Here is a 14,648-nt window from a genome sequence, read left to right on the forward strand (position 1 = left end):
TCTCTCTCTCTCTCTCTCTCTCTCTCTCTCTCTCTCTCTCTCTCTCTCTCTCTCTCTCTCTCTCTCTCTCTCTCTCTCTCTCTCTTGCATTTTCACTCGTTAATAAACAAAAAAAAAGGGAATATTTTCATTTGTTTCGTTTTATTTCGTTCTTCTTTTGTTTGGTTCATATTTTCAGGAGAGAGACTCAATATTTCAGTCGGTTTTGCTCGTCCTTCCTTTCCTCGGTTCGTGTTTTCCGATAGACAGACTCAGATACAGTTTTCGGATGCGCTCCCTTTTACTAATATAGCCACTTGTTTTTCTAATAAGTGGCCAGGTGTCCTTATATAACCATTCCACATTTTTCCTGTTCGTTTTTTTTCTTGTTTTTGGTTGATATTCCCAATGCAGAGACTCCAATATGGTTTTGATATTCGTTCCCTCTTTACAATTATAACCATTTCTCTTTCTCGTAAGTGACCAAATGACCTTATACGAGTATAAACATTTCACACCTTTCCTAAAACCAACAACGCTCTGCTTAATACCTCTCAATCTCTCCTCACGTATTGTTTTATCCACAGGTAAAATCATGAAAGTCACCGTGAAAAAGCGAAGGTAGAGCTCAGCTGGCGCAACCTTCAGGAGAATAGGTGATGTTTTAATGCACCGCTGAAAACTTTTAACCCTTGGCTGGTTTGGGCGCTGCCTGTTGTCTTTCCTGGCGTGGCGGTGCGTCAGACAGCGGCAGGTGTCGGAAGGGAAAAATGCTTCGAAAAATTTAAATCGTTTCCAGAGAGAGAGAGAGAGAGAGAGAGAGAGAGAGAGAGAGAGAGAGAGAGAGAGAGAGAGAGAGAGAGAGAGAGAGAGAGAGAGAGAGAGAGCATGGTAGACGGTCACGGAACACAAAAGAGAACAAAGAAACACAAAAGAATCGTAAACAGAAAAGCAAAGAAGTTATGAAGGAGAGATAGCTGGTAACTGGCTGGCCGAGTGTGTGTTTGTGTGTGTGTGTGTGTGTGTGTGTGTGTGTGTGTGTGTGTGTGTGTGTGTGTGTGTGTGTGTGTTGTGTATACAGTGCCTCCATGTATTACTGAGCGGAATCTTGAATCTCGGCCTTGGAGAGAGAGAGAGAGAGAGAGAGAGAGAGAGAGAGAGAGAGAGAGAGAGAGAGAGAGAGAGAGAGAGAGAGAGAGAGAGAGAGAGAGAGAGAGAGAGAGAGAGAGAGACCTTCGCTGGTGTGCTGCTGACTAATGTGTTTATCTGCTGGCCGGGGTGTTTAGGAACTTACATAAACTAACACGTTATGGCTTGGCCGGCACTTAGCGCGGCATGTATATAGCAAGCCTTTGGAAATATGCGCTAATTTGTGTCCGATGAGCGTACCGTTAACCTAATGTAGCCTGTACTGTGTCCTGTGTCCCCTGAAGTTCACCATCTGGCGGTCTGCATCACCTTTATTTACCTTTTCTTTACATTTTTTACCTTTTTATTTCCCTTTCTTTTTAATCTCAGAGGGTCGAGTTGACGTAATAATCTGTGTCCAGTCAGTGTACCATTAACCCAATCTAGCCTGCAATATTCCCTGTGTCCCACGAAGTGTAACATCTGGCGGTCTGCAACACCTTTATTTATCATTCTTCATCCTCAGAGGGTCGAGTTGACAAAACCACATCAAACTAAACATGGGGTGGAGGAAGCGGTGTGGTTATGAAGACTGGAAAGAGGAGAACGCAGAGTGTATTCGTATCTTTTAAACTTGACGTCAAAGATTGTGAAGGGGAGAGGGAAGGGGAGGTAATGAGATAAGTGAAACCACAGGAATGTCTGGGTGTTTGAGGGAGCAAGTTTTAGGTAAGAACGCGTTATAGATCACCTGGTTTCGTAAAGGTAAACATCTAGGTCAAGACAGGTGAGGCACGGAAGGAGGAAGGGAGGGAGGGAGGGAGGGAGGGAGGTAGGTAAGGCAAGGAGACGAGGAACAAGAGGAGGAAGTGAAGGAGTGGATATCACAAGAATGCAAGTTTACGAGAAAAGTGTTCGTGGAAGGAGGGAAGGAAGGATCAAAGTAAGGAAGAAAGGAAAGTTAAGGAGAAAGGGAAGAGGGAGGAAAGCAAAAACATGTTAAGGATGAAGAAGGAAGGATTAAATATCACAAGAGTGTAAGTTTATACCAGAAAAAAGGGTTGAGGAAGATAGGATAGAGGTAAAAGAAGGAAATTCAGAAAGAAATTTAAAAAAAGAGAAAAAAGAAAAATTAAAAGATAATGAGGAAGAAAGGAAACAAGGGTAAAGAAGATAAAGATGGAGAAGAGGAAGAAGAGGTAGAAGGTAGGGAGAAGGATAAAGAAGAATGGGAGAGTAAAGAAATAGGGAGAAATGTAAAGGAGTAAAATTGGAGGACGGGATGAGAAAGGAAAGGTAGGAATTAGGGAAGGGTAAAGAAACAGGGAAATAATGAAAGAAATAGGGAAGGGTAGAGAAGTAGGGAGAAGGATAAAGAAGTAAAGACTGGGAATGGGGTGAGGAAGTATGACGCAGGAAATGACTCACCTGGTGTCGCAGGGCTGCAGGCTGGGGTCCGGCAGGGTGTGTCGCTCCAGCAGGTGAGGGCAGGGCACCCCGTCCCCGTGCTGCAGGGAGGGGCTGGTCCGCCGGCGCTCCCTCACCTCCCTCACCACCTGCGTAGGGAAGAGAACACCCAGTCAGTCCAGCAAGCAACCGAACCATCGCCTCCTCACTCAATGCTTCCCCTTGACCCATTTAAGAACATTTTTAATCTAATGAATGTTCTTGAAATATCAGTTTTTTTTTTTTTTTAAGTATGAAATATTGTACTGCTTTTTAGTTTATAAAATTTCCTTTACGGCAGTTAAGAGAGAACATTACAATTACAATGAATTAAACAACGAAGAATCAAACAGAATTGAAACATGAATTTGATATTACGACGAGTAAGGCGAGACAGAGAGGCGAGAACTTAACCGTTATACCACATGACACGATATATTCCCACACACCAGAATGTTCACTGTACGGCTAGGAAGTACTTGGTATTAAATCATGAACCTTAGAGAGAAGATTGTATGAAAGTCTAAATGTAAAAGGAAACTGCCTTATATTTTCAGGCGTACCACTAATTTTGTAAAAGACACAGATGATTTAAAGCGTAAAATCAAGATGTAATCAGGAGGATGTGAATAAATTACAGTTTTCATGAAATGTAGTGGAGTCCAGACAGGCAACATTTCACGTGAGAGAGAGAGAGAGAGAGAGAGAGAGAGAGAGAGAGAGAGAGAGAGAGAGAGAGAGAGAGAGAGAGAGAGAGAGAGAGAGAGAGAGAGAGAGAGAGAGAGAGAGAGAGAGAGAGAGAGAGAGAGAAACTGGAAAACCGGTTACGGCAGAGGAATAAAAAGTGTGGCAACTGCCGGTGAAGTGAGGCTGCAAAACGTGTAGATAACAAAGAAACAGATGAAACATGGAACAAAATATCGTTCCGAAACACGTATCACTGCAACAACGAAGCAAAGAATAGCGAGAATACCAATATAAATCACGTAGAAGTAGGACAGACCCTCCAGTGCACAAGTCACCAACTGAAAACGGAACATGACAAAAGAAAATGAAAATACAAACATTTGACAACATATATTCACAAGATACGTAAAAATAATACGGCAAAAGTTGAGAACCTCACTGGAAAAGTAAAGAAAAGTAAAAGCCAAGACGACTTTTGCTTTCCGAATCTTACGTTGCCTTGTTCTTGTTAGGAGAGAGAGAGAGAGAGAGAGAGAGAGAGAGAGAGAGAGAGAGAGAGAGAGAGAGAGAGAGAGAGAGAGAGAGAGAGAGAGAGAGAGAGAGAGAGAGAGAGAAGTTCTAGGAGGAGGAGGAGGAGATGGAGGGAGAATTGAAGGTCAGGGGTTTGGGGAGAACAGGAGAACATGGAAAGTGGTGGAAATTCTGGAGTTTGGAAGGTGGTGTGGTGGTGGTGGTGGTGTCAAGGGAAAGGTGTGTTGTGGAGTGTTCCTTCCTCCTCCTTCCCTCCTCCTCCTCCTCCTCCTCCTCCTCCTCCTCCTCCTCCCTCCCTCCCTCCCTCCTCAGTGTCTTAAAGGTTTTGAGGTAGGTTTGACGGGATCAGGACAAGAGAGTGTGGCTTCTGTGGGAAGTGAAAGAAAAAAGAAAATGAATAGAGCAAAAATCCATAATCCATAGCCATCATGTTCACGCCCATAAAAGAAAATGTGTAGAGTTTTTTTCCCTTCATATTTTTAGATGCCCAAAAAAATGTACGAATACTTGATCGGTAAATATATATATTTTTCAAAGGTTTATAGTTAAAAAAATATATGCATATCTTTTTTTTTTTTACATATAGAGAGAGGGTTGTTTCTCTCTCTCTCTCTCTCTCTCTCTCTCTCTCTCTCTCTCTCTCTCTCTCTCTCTCTCTCTCTCTCTCTCTCTCTCTCTCTCTCTCTCTCTCTCTCTTGTTTTCGTGCGTTGTGATTGGAATTCTGCCCTTTAATATATTGGAAATCATAATATAGTAGTAGTAGTAGCAATAATAGGATCAGCAGCACCGGCATTAGTAGTAGTAGTAGTAGTAGTAGTAGTAGAACTCGTAGAAGTATAGTAGTAGCAGTAGTAGTAGTAGTAGTAGTAGTAGTAGTAGTAGTAGTAGTAGTAGTAGTAGTAGTAGTAGCAGGAGCAGCAGCAGCAGCAGTATTAGTAGTAAGAGCAGCACTAGTAGTGATTGTTGTTTTACCAGCAGTGGATAACAAGTCGCTTACAACAGAAAACCTTGTAACGCTCACCTACTTCTCGTTTTTTTTTTTTTCGTTATTAATGGGTGACTAACTTCATGAAAAAAAAAAAACTCCCCCTCAGTTACCGCTGTATACGCTGGCATGTGCTGAGTCAAGAGATAAAAAGAAGAAAGAGTGAAGAAAACGTTAACTGAGGGTAATGTACATAAGCGTTACCTCGACAATGGACAGTAGTTATGTTAATTTTCATCGTAAACGTGCGTACTTTTGTCTGTTGTCCGGATGAAGTATAAAAGTTTTCTCCTTTGTACTCCTAATGATCTTACCTCCCAGCCGTCGCCTCCTCCCTCCCTCCCTCCCTCCCTCCCTCCGTGTGCGACCTGAATATGTATGTTATGAAAATGACGGGAAATGTAAACTAGGGCATTATGCAAGTGTAAGTTGGGAGGTAATGACAGTGTAAGTTTGAAAATGATGGAAGTATTCAATGGAAAACTAACGCAAAAGTAGGTTGGGAAATTAATATATTTTTTGGAATGTGATGAAAAATGTAAGTTGGAAAATAGTGGAAGTACAAGTTGGAGGGTAATGGCCGAGTAAGGTGGAGATAATGAAAAGTGTAAGACGGAAACAGTAACAGGTTTAAGTTGAAAGTTAATGAAAAAGTACGTAGGTTGGAAAAATAATGGAAATATGAGTTGAAAGTAAAGAAAATAATTAAGTCTGAAAATGGTGAAAGTAGAAACTGGAAAATAATGTCAATGTGATTTGGAAACTAATGGAAAATGTTAGCTGCTGAATAATGAAAATTTGAATAATAATAGAAAAATATGATTTGAGAAATTATTCAAAAATGCGAATCTAAAAGCAATTAAAATGAAAATGTAAACTGAAAACGAAAATACGAACTAGAAACACTGACAATACAAATTTGAAAGTAATGAAAAAATTATACGTTGAAAACAATGTCAAGAATATGGAAGCTGAAAACTAACAAAAATACTGCAAAAGATAAATTTTCAATGGCAAATTAACCCACATTCCTCCGAGACACGCCTCTAGTAGAAGGGGAAGGCGTGGAAAGTTAAGACAAAGTAGATAGACCAGAACAGGATAGGATGTGTTGGGGCTGTTCCTTGCGCCTCCCCGACAGTTGTGCGGAAGGGAAAGAGTATAGCGTGTTTTTGATACTGCCTTTTCATTCATACCACCAATACGTTATACAAGACTATTTAGTGTATATTTGCTGATCTTACTGGCCACTCTTCACTTTTTCTTTTTCTATTCATTTTTTTTAATTTATTTGTTATTTTGTTTGTTTTGTTTTACGTCTCGTTTCAGGCAACACAACAGAAGCAGGGAGAGGAGCGTTCCTGCGTGTTCCCGCCTCGCCTCTCCCTCTCTCGCCTTGTTTTTCCTTCCGCTGGCTGGCCGAGACTCTCAATACTGGGCAACAATTACTTTAAGTTGTTTGCTCTCAACTCTCTCTCTCTCTCTCTCTCTCTCTCTCTCTCTCTCTCTCTCTCTCTCTCTCTCTCTCTCTCTCTCATCCGATTCTTATTATCCTTTCAACGCTCGTTTCCTCCCCAGACTCACTCCATTCGCTTCCTCCTCCACCTCCTCCTCCTCCTCCTGCTTCTCCTTCTCCTTCTCCTTCTCCTCCTCCTTCTCCTCCTCCTCCTTTTCGTACCACTCATCTTTCCTGTAGCTTACCTCCTTTTCCTTGATGCTCAGATTCTCCTCCTCCTCCTCCTCCTCCTCCTCCTCCTCCTCCTCCTCCTCCTCCTCCTTCTCCTCCTCCTCCTCCAAGTGGTAAGTTTTCATGTAACCAGAAACCTTCCAAACTTTTCCCAGCCACCTTTCTGACATTAAAGGCTGAGAGTTCCAAGAGACGAAGAGCAAAAAAAAAAAAAAAAATGTACGTGTTAAAAAAAAGAGAACGTATTTGGTATTGGCAATGTGTGTGTGTGTGTGTGTGTGTGTGTGTGTGTGTGTGTGTGTGATTTAATCGTGGTAATGAGGACATCCCATTAAGTTTTGATTCCCTCACTTTTAACATTTAAAGCACAATTACCCTTGTTTATGTTAATGACGCGTGTATTTGACATTTTCCGGTCACTGCAGATGACCGATATTTGTTGCTGGTGCTTTACTTTGTCTCCTTGGTCTTTAGTATTCTTTATTCATGCTATTATTTTGTTAGTTTTCATTGTTTTTTCATTTTTTTTTCATTGGTGATGTTTGTTTTGTCTTAGTTTTCCTTGTTTTTAGTGCCTTGTATGGGTTTTCTTATTGATGTTTATGAACTTTTGGGATTTTTGTTGTTATTTCTTTGTCCTCATAGATTTCAAATTTTTTTTTAATTCAGTTTGCTATGTTTTTTTTATTAGTATTTTTTTTTATATAGGTTTCAATTGTTTTATATTTTTATTGTTTTTCCTCCTTGCTTGCAGTTATTTTTGACTATTATTTTTCTTGCTTTTCCTAGATGGTATTAGTATTTTCTTAGTTTTTTTTATTGTTATTGTTTTTCCTTCTTAGTTTAATCAGTCCCCATTGCATTTAGTGGCATTGCTTTTCTTGTATTTCATTATAATAAAAGATGGAGTGTGTTTACTTTGTGCTATATAATGTTTTCAAAAGGTCACTGTTTGTCGGTCTTACTTATTGCGAACTCCAGCGGAAGGGACATTTTTGTGACGAATCCCTCAGTTTTCAATCAGTTTGGCTTATTCTTCTTTTATATATAGGAAAATTACATCATTGGCAGCAAGACATTCGAACATATGGTTAAAAAAGGTTTAATTTATTCTTCCCTTGGCTTTGTTTGTGTGCGTTCGTTTCCTAAGTCACGTACGGATCGGTTATACACGGATGCGAACACTGACTTCTTCCTGTGGCTGTATTCGCGTCTGTCTGTTTTCTGAAGTCACGTGCAGAACGGTTTTACATGGACACGGACGTCTCCCGGAAGGTGGTGCGCGCCGGTGCTGGGCTTTGCTGTACGTGACCTGCGGAAGTGCACGAGTCTGGGTCCTTGATTCCCCTGATTGCCGAGTGTACGTGATTATAAGATAAACTGCACTTAAAAGTTATTATTTGATTATATGCAATTCCACTCTTCATTTGCTAACGAGTTACAATTTACTATTACTATTAACATTCACGATTGCCATTATTATTGTCCATTATTATTATACATTATTATTATACATGTCCTTACTGCCATTATGCCATTATTATTATACATGTCATTACTGTTTTATATATAATTACTTCTCATGTATATGTTTGTGATTACCTTGAATATTACCTAACTAGAGGGGAGGCCTTTGTTTTTTTTGTTTTTTTTTATTGAGGTGGATTCATGCAGAGTTTTGTTTTTTCTTTTTGTTTTTGTTTTTTGTTTTTATGAATTTATTTCGGCCAAATAGCGACAGACTTGACACATAAATCAACTTGTATGTACAGTGGACACGTGACCCGCAGGAAACGTTGTACTATGAACTGAGATGGTGCATACATATTGATGATAAAAAAAAAAATGTATATATTAAAGTAAGAGTAGCTTTCAATCTCGTCTGCTGAAAAGGGAATTAATTTTACTCACTCGCTTCACCAATACAAAAAAAAAAAAAATTATATACACCTACATTTATAACATTTTACTGCTCTGCTTATCGCATATTCTTTAAGGGTTTCATAGTCCAGCGTGCCATTAGCTCTTTCAGGGTCATATATGTGCATGTATGTGTGTATGAATGCATTGGTGTATAGAATGTATTAAATATTTGAGTCATGTTGGCAGTAAGTCAATTAGTGAATGAATTAACAGTTGCATTTTTATAGTTTCTTCAGTTTTTTACTTTTATCTATTCTTGTCATTATTATCATCATCACCTTTTACTATTTTCATTTATCAGTCATTATCATTGTCTTCATCCTTTACTATTTACTTGCCATTATCATCATCATCATCATCATCATCATCATCATCATCATCATCATCATCATCATCATCATCATCATGTGGGAGCTCTGAACGCGGCATGAACAAACACATCAATCTAAAAAAATCAGTCTTATTCACTACCGGAGGAGGACATCGAACTAAATCTCCACAAATCTAAGAATCTGACCACCTAAGCCTCAAGAAGAAACAAAAAGTGTAGCATCAAAATTACGCTATAGAAAAATAATAAAAAAAAAGGCATCAATTCCTTCATCATCACCATCATCATCATTATTGGCTTCAAAGTGCACGCCATCACTCCTCATCATCATATCGGTTCAAAGTTCCCCATAAGAAAAACGTCTAAAGGTCGATGGTGTCAAACTTACGAAGGAAAACGAGCTGTGTCTTATGGAGCAGCAGCAAGAGGAGGAAGAGGAGGACGAGAAGCAGAGACACAGAGAAAAAGGACAAACATAGAAGCAGAATAAATAAGGCGCTATAAAGAACGTGTAAAGAGGGAAGGCGTTCTTTTCATCACGCGTTATGAGCAAGGCAGTTAGCACACGAGAGAGAGAGAGAGAGAGAGAGAGAGAGAGAGAGAGAGAGAGAGAGAGAGAGAGAGAGAGAGAGAGAGAGAGAGAGAGAGAGAGAGAGAGAGAGCCCAGACAGACAGAGAAAGCTACACTCATTAAGACGACAAAACGAAGAATATGACACTTTCTCTCTCTCTCTCTCTCTCTCTCTCTCTCTCTCTCTCTCTCTCTCTCTCTCTCTCTCTCTCTCTCTCTCTCGCTCTCGCTCTCGCACACACACTATTCCAGGTTATCAAGGACACTTTTGGAGACCACGCCCCTAAGTATCTTCAGAGATTATGCCGAGACTTCGCTCATCAAGGGCCATCGCATCCAGTTAGTGGGGGGGCCGAGGAGGAGGAGGAGGAGGAGGAGGAGGAGGAGGAGGAGGCGAATGAGAAAGTAAAATTGTAGTTCAGATTGGGGAAAAGAAGTTGAAGAAGAAAGAAAGAAGGAGGAGGAGGAGAACGAAGGGGATACGAGCAAGAGGACTAAGAGGCGAATGAGAAAATTATAGTTCAGGATTTAGGAAAGAAGTAGAAGAAAGGAGGAAGAGGAGAAGGAGGAGAAAGAGGACGGGGAGGACGACGAGGAGGAGGAGGGGATGAAGAAAATCACGAGGAAAAGATAACTAGGACGAAGAGAATCAGAAAGAAAAAGAACAAGGAGGTGGAACATTACTGAGGGAGGGAAAGAACGAGAAAGATTAAGACGAGGAAAAAAGTGAGGTCACGTTGGTAAGACGGGGCACAGTGAAGGTGAGAGAGGAAGATGAGGAGAAGAAAAAAGATAGAACAACAGTGGATAGTGGGCAGAAAATAAATAGGTAGAACAGTTATTTAATTTGGGATAATAAGGCTGAGGATTAACATAAAAACACACGAGGTAAGAAGGAATGAAAAGAAGAAATGAATGTCGAAAAATAATGACAAAGTATCAGACACTTCTCATGATTTTTGATATGCTTTTTGACACTTCTCTCTGTGGATTAGCATCTTCAGTGGGCCCTATTATTGTTGCTGTTGTTGTCTTTTTGTTACTCTTGACCAGATCCCCTCTTACATGAAAAATGGAAGCAGAATGTGAGAACCGTCCCACTAATCACATTAAGTATTAGGTTTCAAACATTTATATAGAACTTTTTACATTCTTATTTTTTGTACTAGTCACTTAAATAACTTTGTAACTTAGAACACATAAAAATATCTTCGTATCCTTCCTTTTCTTTTCTTTTATAAATTTTCACTGTCCTCCGAATGTAAACAAAGGTATTTGGTACTGATGGAGAAATAAACACTCAGATAACTTAACGTAGAATAATTCATCAGTGGAAATCGACTCCCGTAAAATCTAAAGTTATAAGGCGATGTAGAAATAATAACAATCATCATCAGCAGCAGTACCAGTATTCCCTCAACCACAAACTTGTTGCCCCGGGATATGTAACAAAATTAGAACGTAATCTTGTGTCTTGAATATTCTTCTCGCCATCTTGTTTCCCTCTTTGTCCTCCTCTCCTGAAGACTGTACCTCCTCCTCCTCCTCCTCCTCCTCCTCCTCCTCCTCCTCTTGGGAAGCTCCTCTGAACCCAAATTATGGCCCTTCTTGCCTCCTGGCTGCATGAGGACCATTACTTCCTCAGCTTCTTGAAACGAGCGGCCACGGACCTAATTTTGCCAACGGACTCAGACGACACCCAGTGAGATTGGAGACTGTGTAGTGGTGCTGCCTTCTTCTTCTTCTTCTTCTTGGACTTGTTCTTCTTCTTGTTCTTTTTTCTTTTATCTGGTTCTGGTTTTGTTTGTTTCTTCTGCTTCTGCTATATCTTCTTTTCCTTCTGGTTCTACTTCTTCTTTTGATTCTTCTTTTGGTTCTTCTTCTTCTTCTTCTTCTTCTTCTTCTTCTTCTTCTTCTTCTTCTTCTTCTTCTTCTTCTTCTTCTTCTTCTTCTTCTTCTTCTTCTTCTTCTTCTTCTTCTTCTTCTTCTTCTTCTTCTTCTTCTTCTTCTTCTTCTTCTTCACCGTTATCATCTACAACACTACTAGTTCTTCTGTCTCCTCCTCTTCCTCCTCCCTCCTCTCCCAGTGTCAGTAGAGCTCCTCAGAATGCGTGGAATTTCGCCGCGTGAATAGAGCAGCAAATTAAACATTCCCGCAGACATTCTTTCCCCCCCCACGGCAGCGTCGCGGGCATTCCCCAGCTTAATAAACACCTGTGGAGGGTCACCGCGGGAGTGTCACCGGACGCCTCCTCTTCTTCCTCCTCCTGTTCCTCTTCCAGTTGCTCATTTTCATCTTCTTTGTCGGTCCTTCTACTCCTCCTTCTCTCGCTCTTTCTACTGCCTGCTTCCTTTTCTCGTCCTCCTCTTCCTCGTTGTTGTTGTTGTTGTTCTCCTCCTCCTCCTCCTCCTCCTCCTCCTCCTCCTCCTCCTCCTCCTCCTCCTCCTCCTCCTCCTCCTCCTCCTCGATTAATATTTATCACACCGCCGTCAATCTGAACAAAGATATCCCACTAGATTTTCATTAAGTCCGCGATAACGTCAAATTAAAACACCATCTTGGATTTTTTGTTTGCAAGTTTGATATTGACTGACGCTTTGTGGGAGTGCGTTACTCTCTCTCTCTCTCTCTCTCTCTCTCTCTCTTTCGTTCGTGAGGCTCTGAACGTCTGTATGTGTTATGGCAGGAGGTCCAGGAGCGTCTCTTTATATTCAACAGCGGAGGAAGAATCTCAAGAATAAGGAGGTTTTCTCACTGACACAGTTACCCTTAACGACGCTTGCTGTGTTAAAAGTTTGGACAATTTAGAAGTCGAAAAGTTTTAACAGACTCTTAGAGAATGCCAGCCAGCGTATGGTCTTTCCTGTGTGTATGTGTGTGTGTGTTTGTGTCTTTCTTTCACTATCTCTGTCACTCTGTATGCCTGACTGTTTATCTATCTATCTATATATCTGTCTGTCTGTCTGTCTGTCTGTCTGTCTGTCTCTCTGTCTGTCTGTCTGTCTGTCTGTCTGTCTGTCTGTCTGTCTGTCTGTCTGTCTGTCTGTCTGTCTGTCTGTCTGTCTGTCTGGTCTGTCTGTCTGTCTGTCTGTCTGTCTCTCTCTCTCTCTCTCTCTCTCTCTCTCTCTCTCTCTCTCTCTCTCTCTCTCTCTCTCTCTCTCTCTCTCTCTCTCTCTCTCTCTCTCTCTCTCTCTCTCTCTCCTCTCTCTCTCTCATTACTAAAAATACAGAAATTTCTTCAATCCTATACGTAAAAAAGACATAATTAAAAAGGAAAAAAATATGACGATTTTATTAATGACACTATTTTTGTCGTTGGAATAAATAGATGAAACTGAACATAATATTTGTGGATAAAGTTGTGCTGTTTTTTTGTCGCGTATCAATATCTGCGTTGAGTGTAATTAATTGGTGCTGTGCTGTGTTGTATGTTGGTTGTAATGAGAGATGCGTGTCATTTTTGTCGTGTCATTTGCTGCATTTGTAATGATTTCTTTTTTTCTGTGATGGTCTATATATGTGCATGTATACTGGTGTTTTGATTTTTTGAGCGGAAGGTAATAATGATAATGATGGAAATAATAGGGAGAATAAGAAGAATGGTAATAATAATAATAGTAATGATGGTGATGATGATAATAATAATAATAATAATAATAATAATAGTAATGATAATAATAATAACAATAATAATAATAATAATAATAATGATAATAATAATAATAATAATAATAATAATAATAATAATAATAATAATGATATAGACTCTTGATTTAGTCTTAATCTTCGCCTCTGATCTTTTCATTATAATATATGTACAGTAGCCAGCCTAGTGGTAACAGTAGTAATGATGATGATGATGATGATGATGATGATAATGATGATGATAATAATAATGATGGTAACTAATAATAATAATGATGGTGATGATGGTGATGATAACAATGATGATATGATTTACGATACACCTTGATAGTGAAGTGATGATGAAACAAAATTATTCTTCCCTCCATACTGAAAAAAAAAAAAATAAATAAAAATAGAAACCATCACCACATATTACAGATTTTACAAAATGCACACGTACCAATTTTTTTATGAAGGGTTTTATCACAGTTTTATGCGTTTCCCAGCTTGAATGTATTGCTTTTTTCACGCAAATTAATGTCGGAAAAAAAATATTACTGATCGTTATGTTATATTTATATATATATTTGGGTGCTTGTTTTTGTTTTTTTTTCCCTTTAGTCCTTCACTGCTAAATAAATGTTCTCATACTCATATTGAAGTTTTTACACTTTTTTTTTCTTTTTTTCTTTTTTTCTTTTTTCTTTTTCTTTTTTTTTTTGCACTACATTAGTTTAAATAAATTTGTAAGTAAGAAAAAAAAAAGGTGAAATTAACCTTATTATATTTCATTAATATGTGCATGCTTTTTTTTTTCACCGCTAAATAAACATTCCTGTAAACAAATTTTTTTTTTTAAACTTATTTTCTCGCATTACAGTCACTTAAATAGTTCTGTTTGTAAGAGAAAGTAAAATCAAACACTGTATTTAATATTCACGTGTGCACGTTTTTTCTTTTAATCTTTCACCGCCAAAGAAGTCATGTACATCTTTTTTCTTTTTGACATTTTTTGGACCACATTCATTTAAATAGGTTTGTAGGGTAGAAAAAGATAAAATTGACCTTCTATTCTTCTCTCTCTCTTTGTGTCCCACGCAAACAAGTTTTACAATGGTCTCAATGGTTAACAAAGGCATTCCACGGCAGTAAAAGTTTTAAGTTATGGGAAAAAAATGCACTCGAGTGTTGCTTCCCTATACAGAGTTACAAGAAGAGGAAAACTGTAAAAAATCGAGAAAAATAAAGCTGTAAATTACGAAACATGATAGCAGGGAGAGAGAGAGAGAGAGAGAGAGAGAGAGAGAGGAGAGAGATGAGAGAGAGAGAGAGAGAGAGAGAGGAGAGAGAGAGAGAGAGAGAATTTTTCCCCAGCGTGGCCTTGAGATGAATGATAGAAGATGGATAATGGCGGTGGTGGTGTTGGTGGTGGTAGTGGTGGTAGTGGTGGTAGTGGTGGTGAAATAATGAAGAGGAGAAGAGGAAGTGCAGGAGAAAATAGTAAGGACTGTGATGGAGGATAAGTGCATAGAATTTAGTGATAGGAGTGGTGGAGTTAATGATAGTGAGCAGTGAAAGGGATAGTGATTATGGGATGGGGGACAGGATAGCACTACTGTTATGTAATAGAGCTTCCTTGATGGTGATAGTGTGGAGAGAACAATGCTAAATGATGCACGTAGGTATTAATGGAGATATGGTGGAGATCATCATGTAGGGAGCATTATTATTCATGTGGATTGTATAAATGC

At 39.4% G+C, this 14,648-nt stretch overlaps 1 protein-coding gene across 1 annotated transcript in view; it reads right to left on the reverse strand.

The window, feature by feature from the left end:
- LOC135109366 (thrombospondin type-1 domain-containing protein 7A-like) overlaps positions 1 to 14,648 on the reverse strand; it is a 214,746-nt gene that overhangs the window by 58,071 nt on the left and 142,027 nt on the right. Inside the window, exon 4 of the mRNA XM_064020758.1 lies at positions 2,536 to 2,663. Coding sequence (XP_063876828.1) covers positions 2,536 to 2,663 — 128 coding nt within the window. The remainder of the gene's footprint in view (positions 1 to 2,535; positions 2,664 to 14,648) is intronic.

Source organism: Scylla paramamosain, chromosome 18, assembly GCF_035594125.1.
Source record: "Scylla paramamosain isolate STU-SP2022 chromosome 18, ASM3559412v1, whole genome shotgun sequence".
NCBI classification, from domain to species: domain Eukaryota; kingdom Metazoa; phylum Arthropoda; class Malacostraca; order Decapoda; family Portunidae; genus Scylla; species Scylla paramamosain.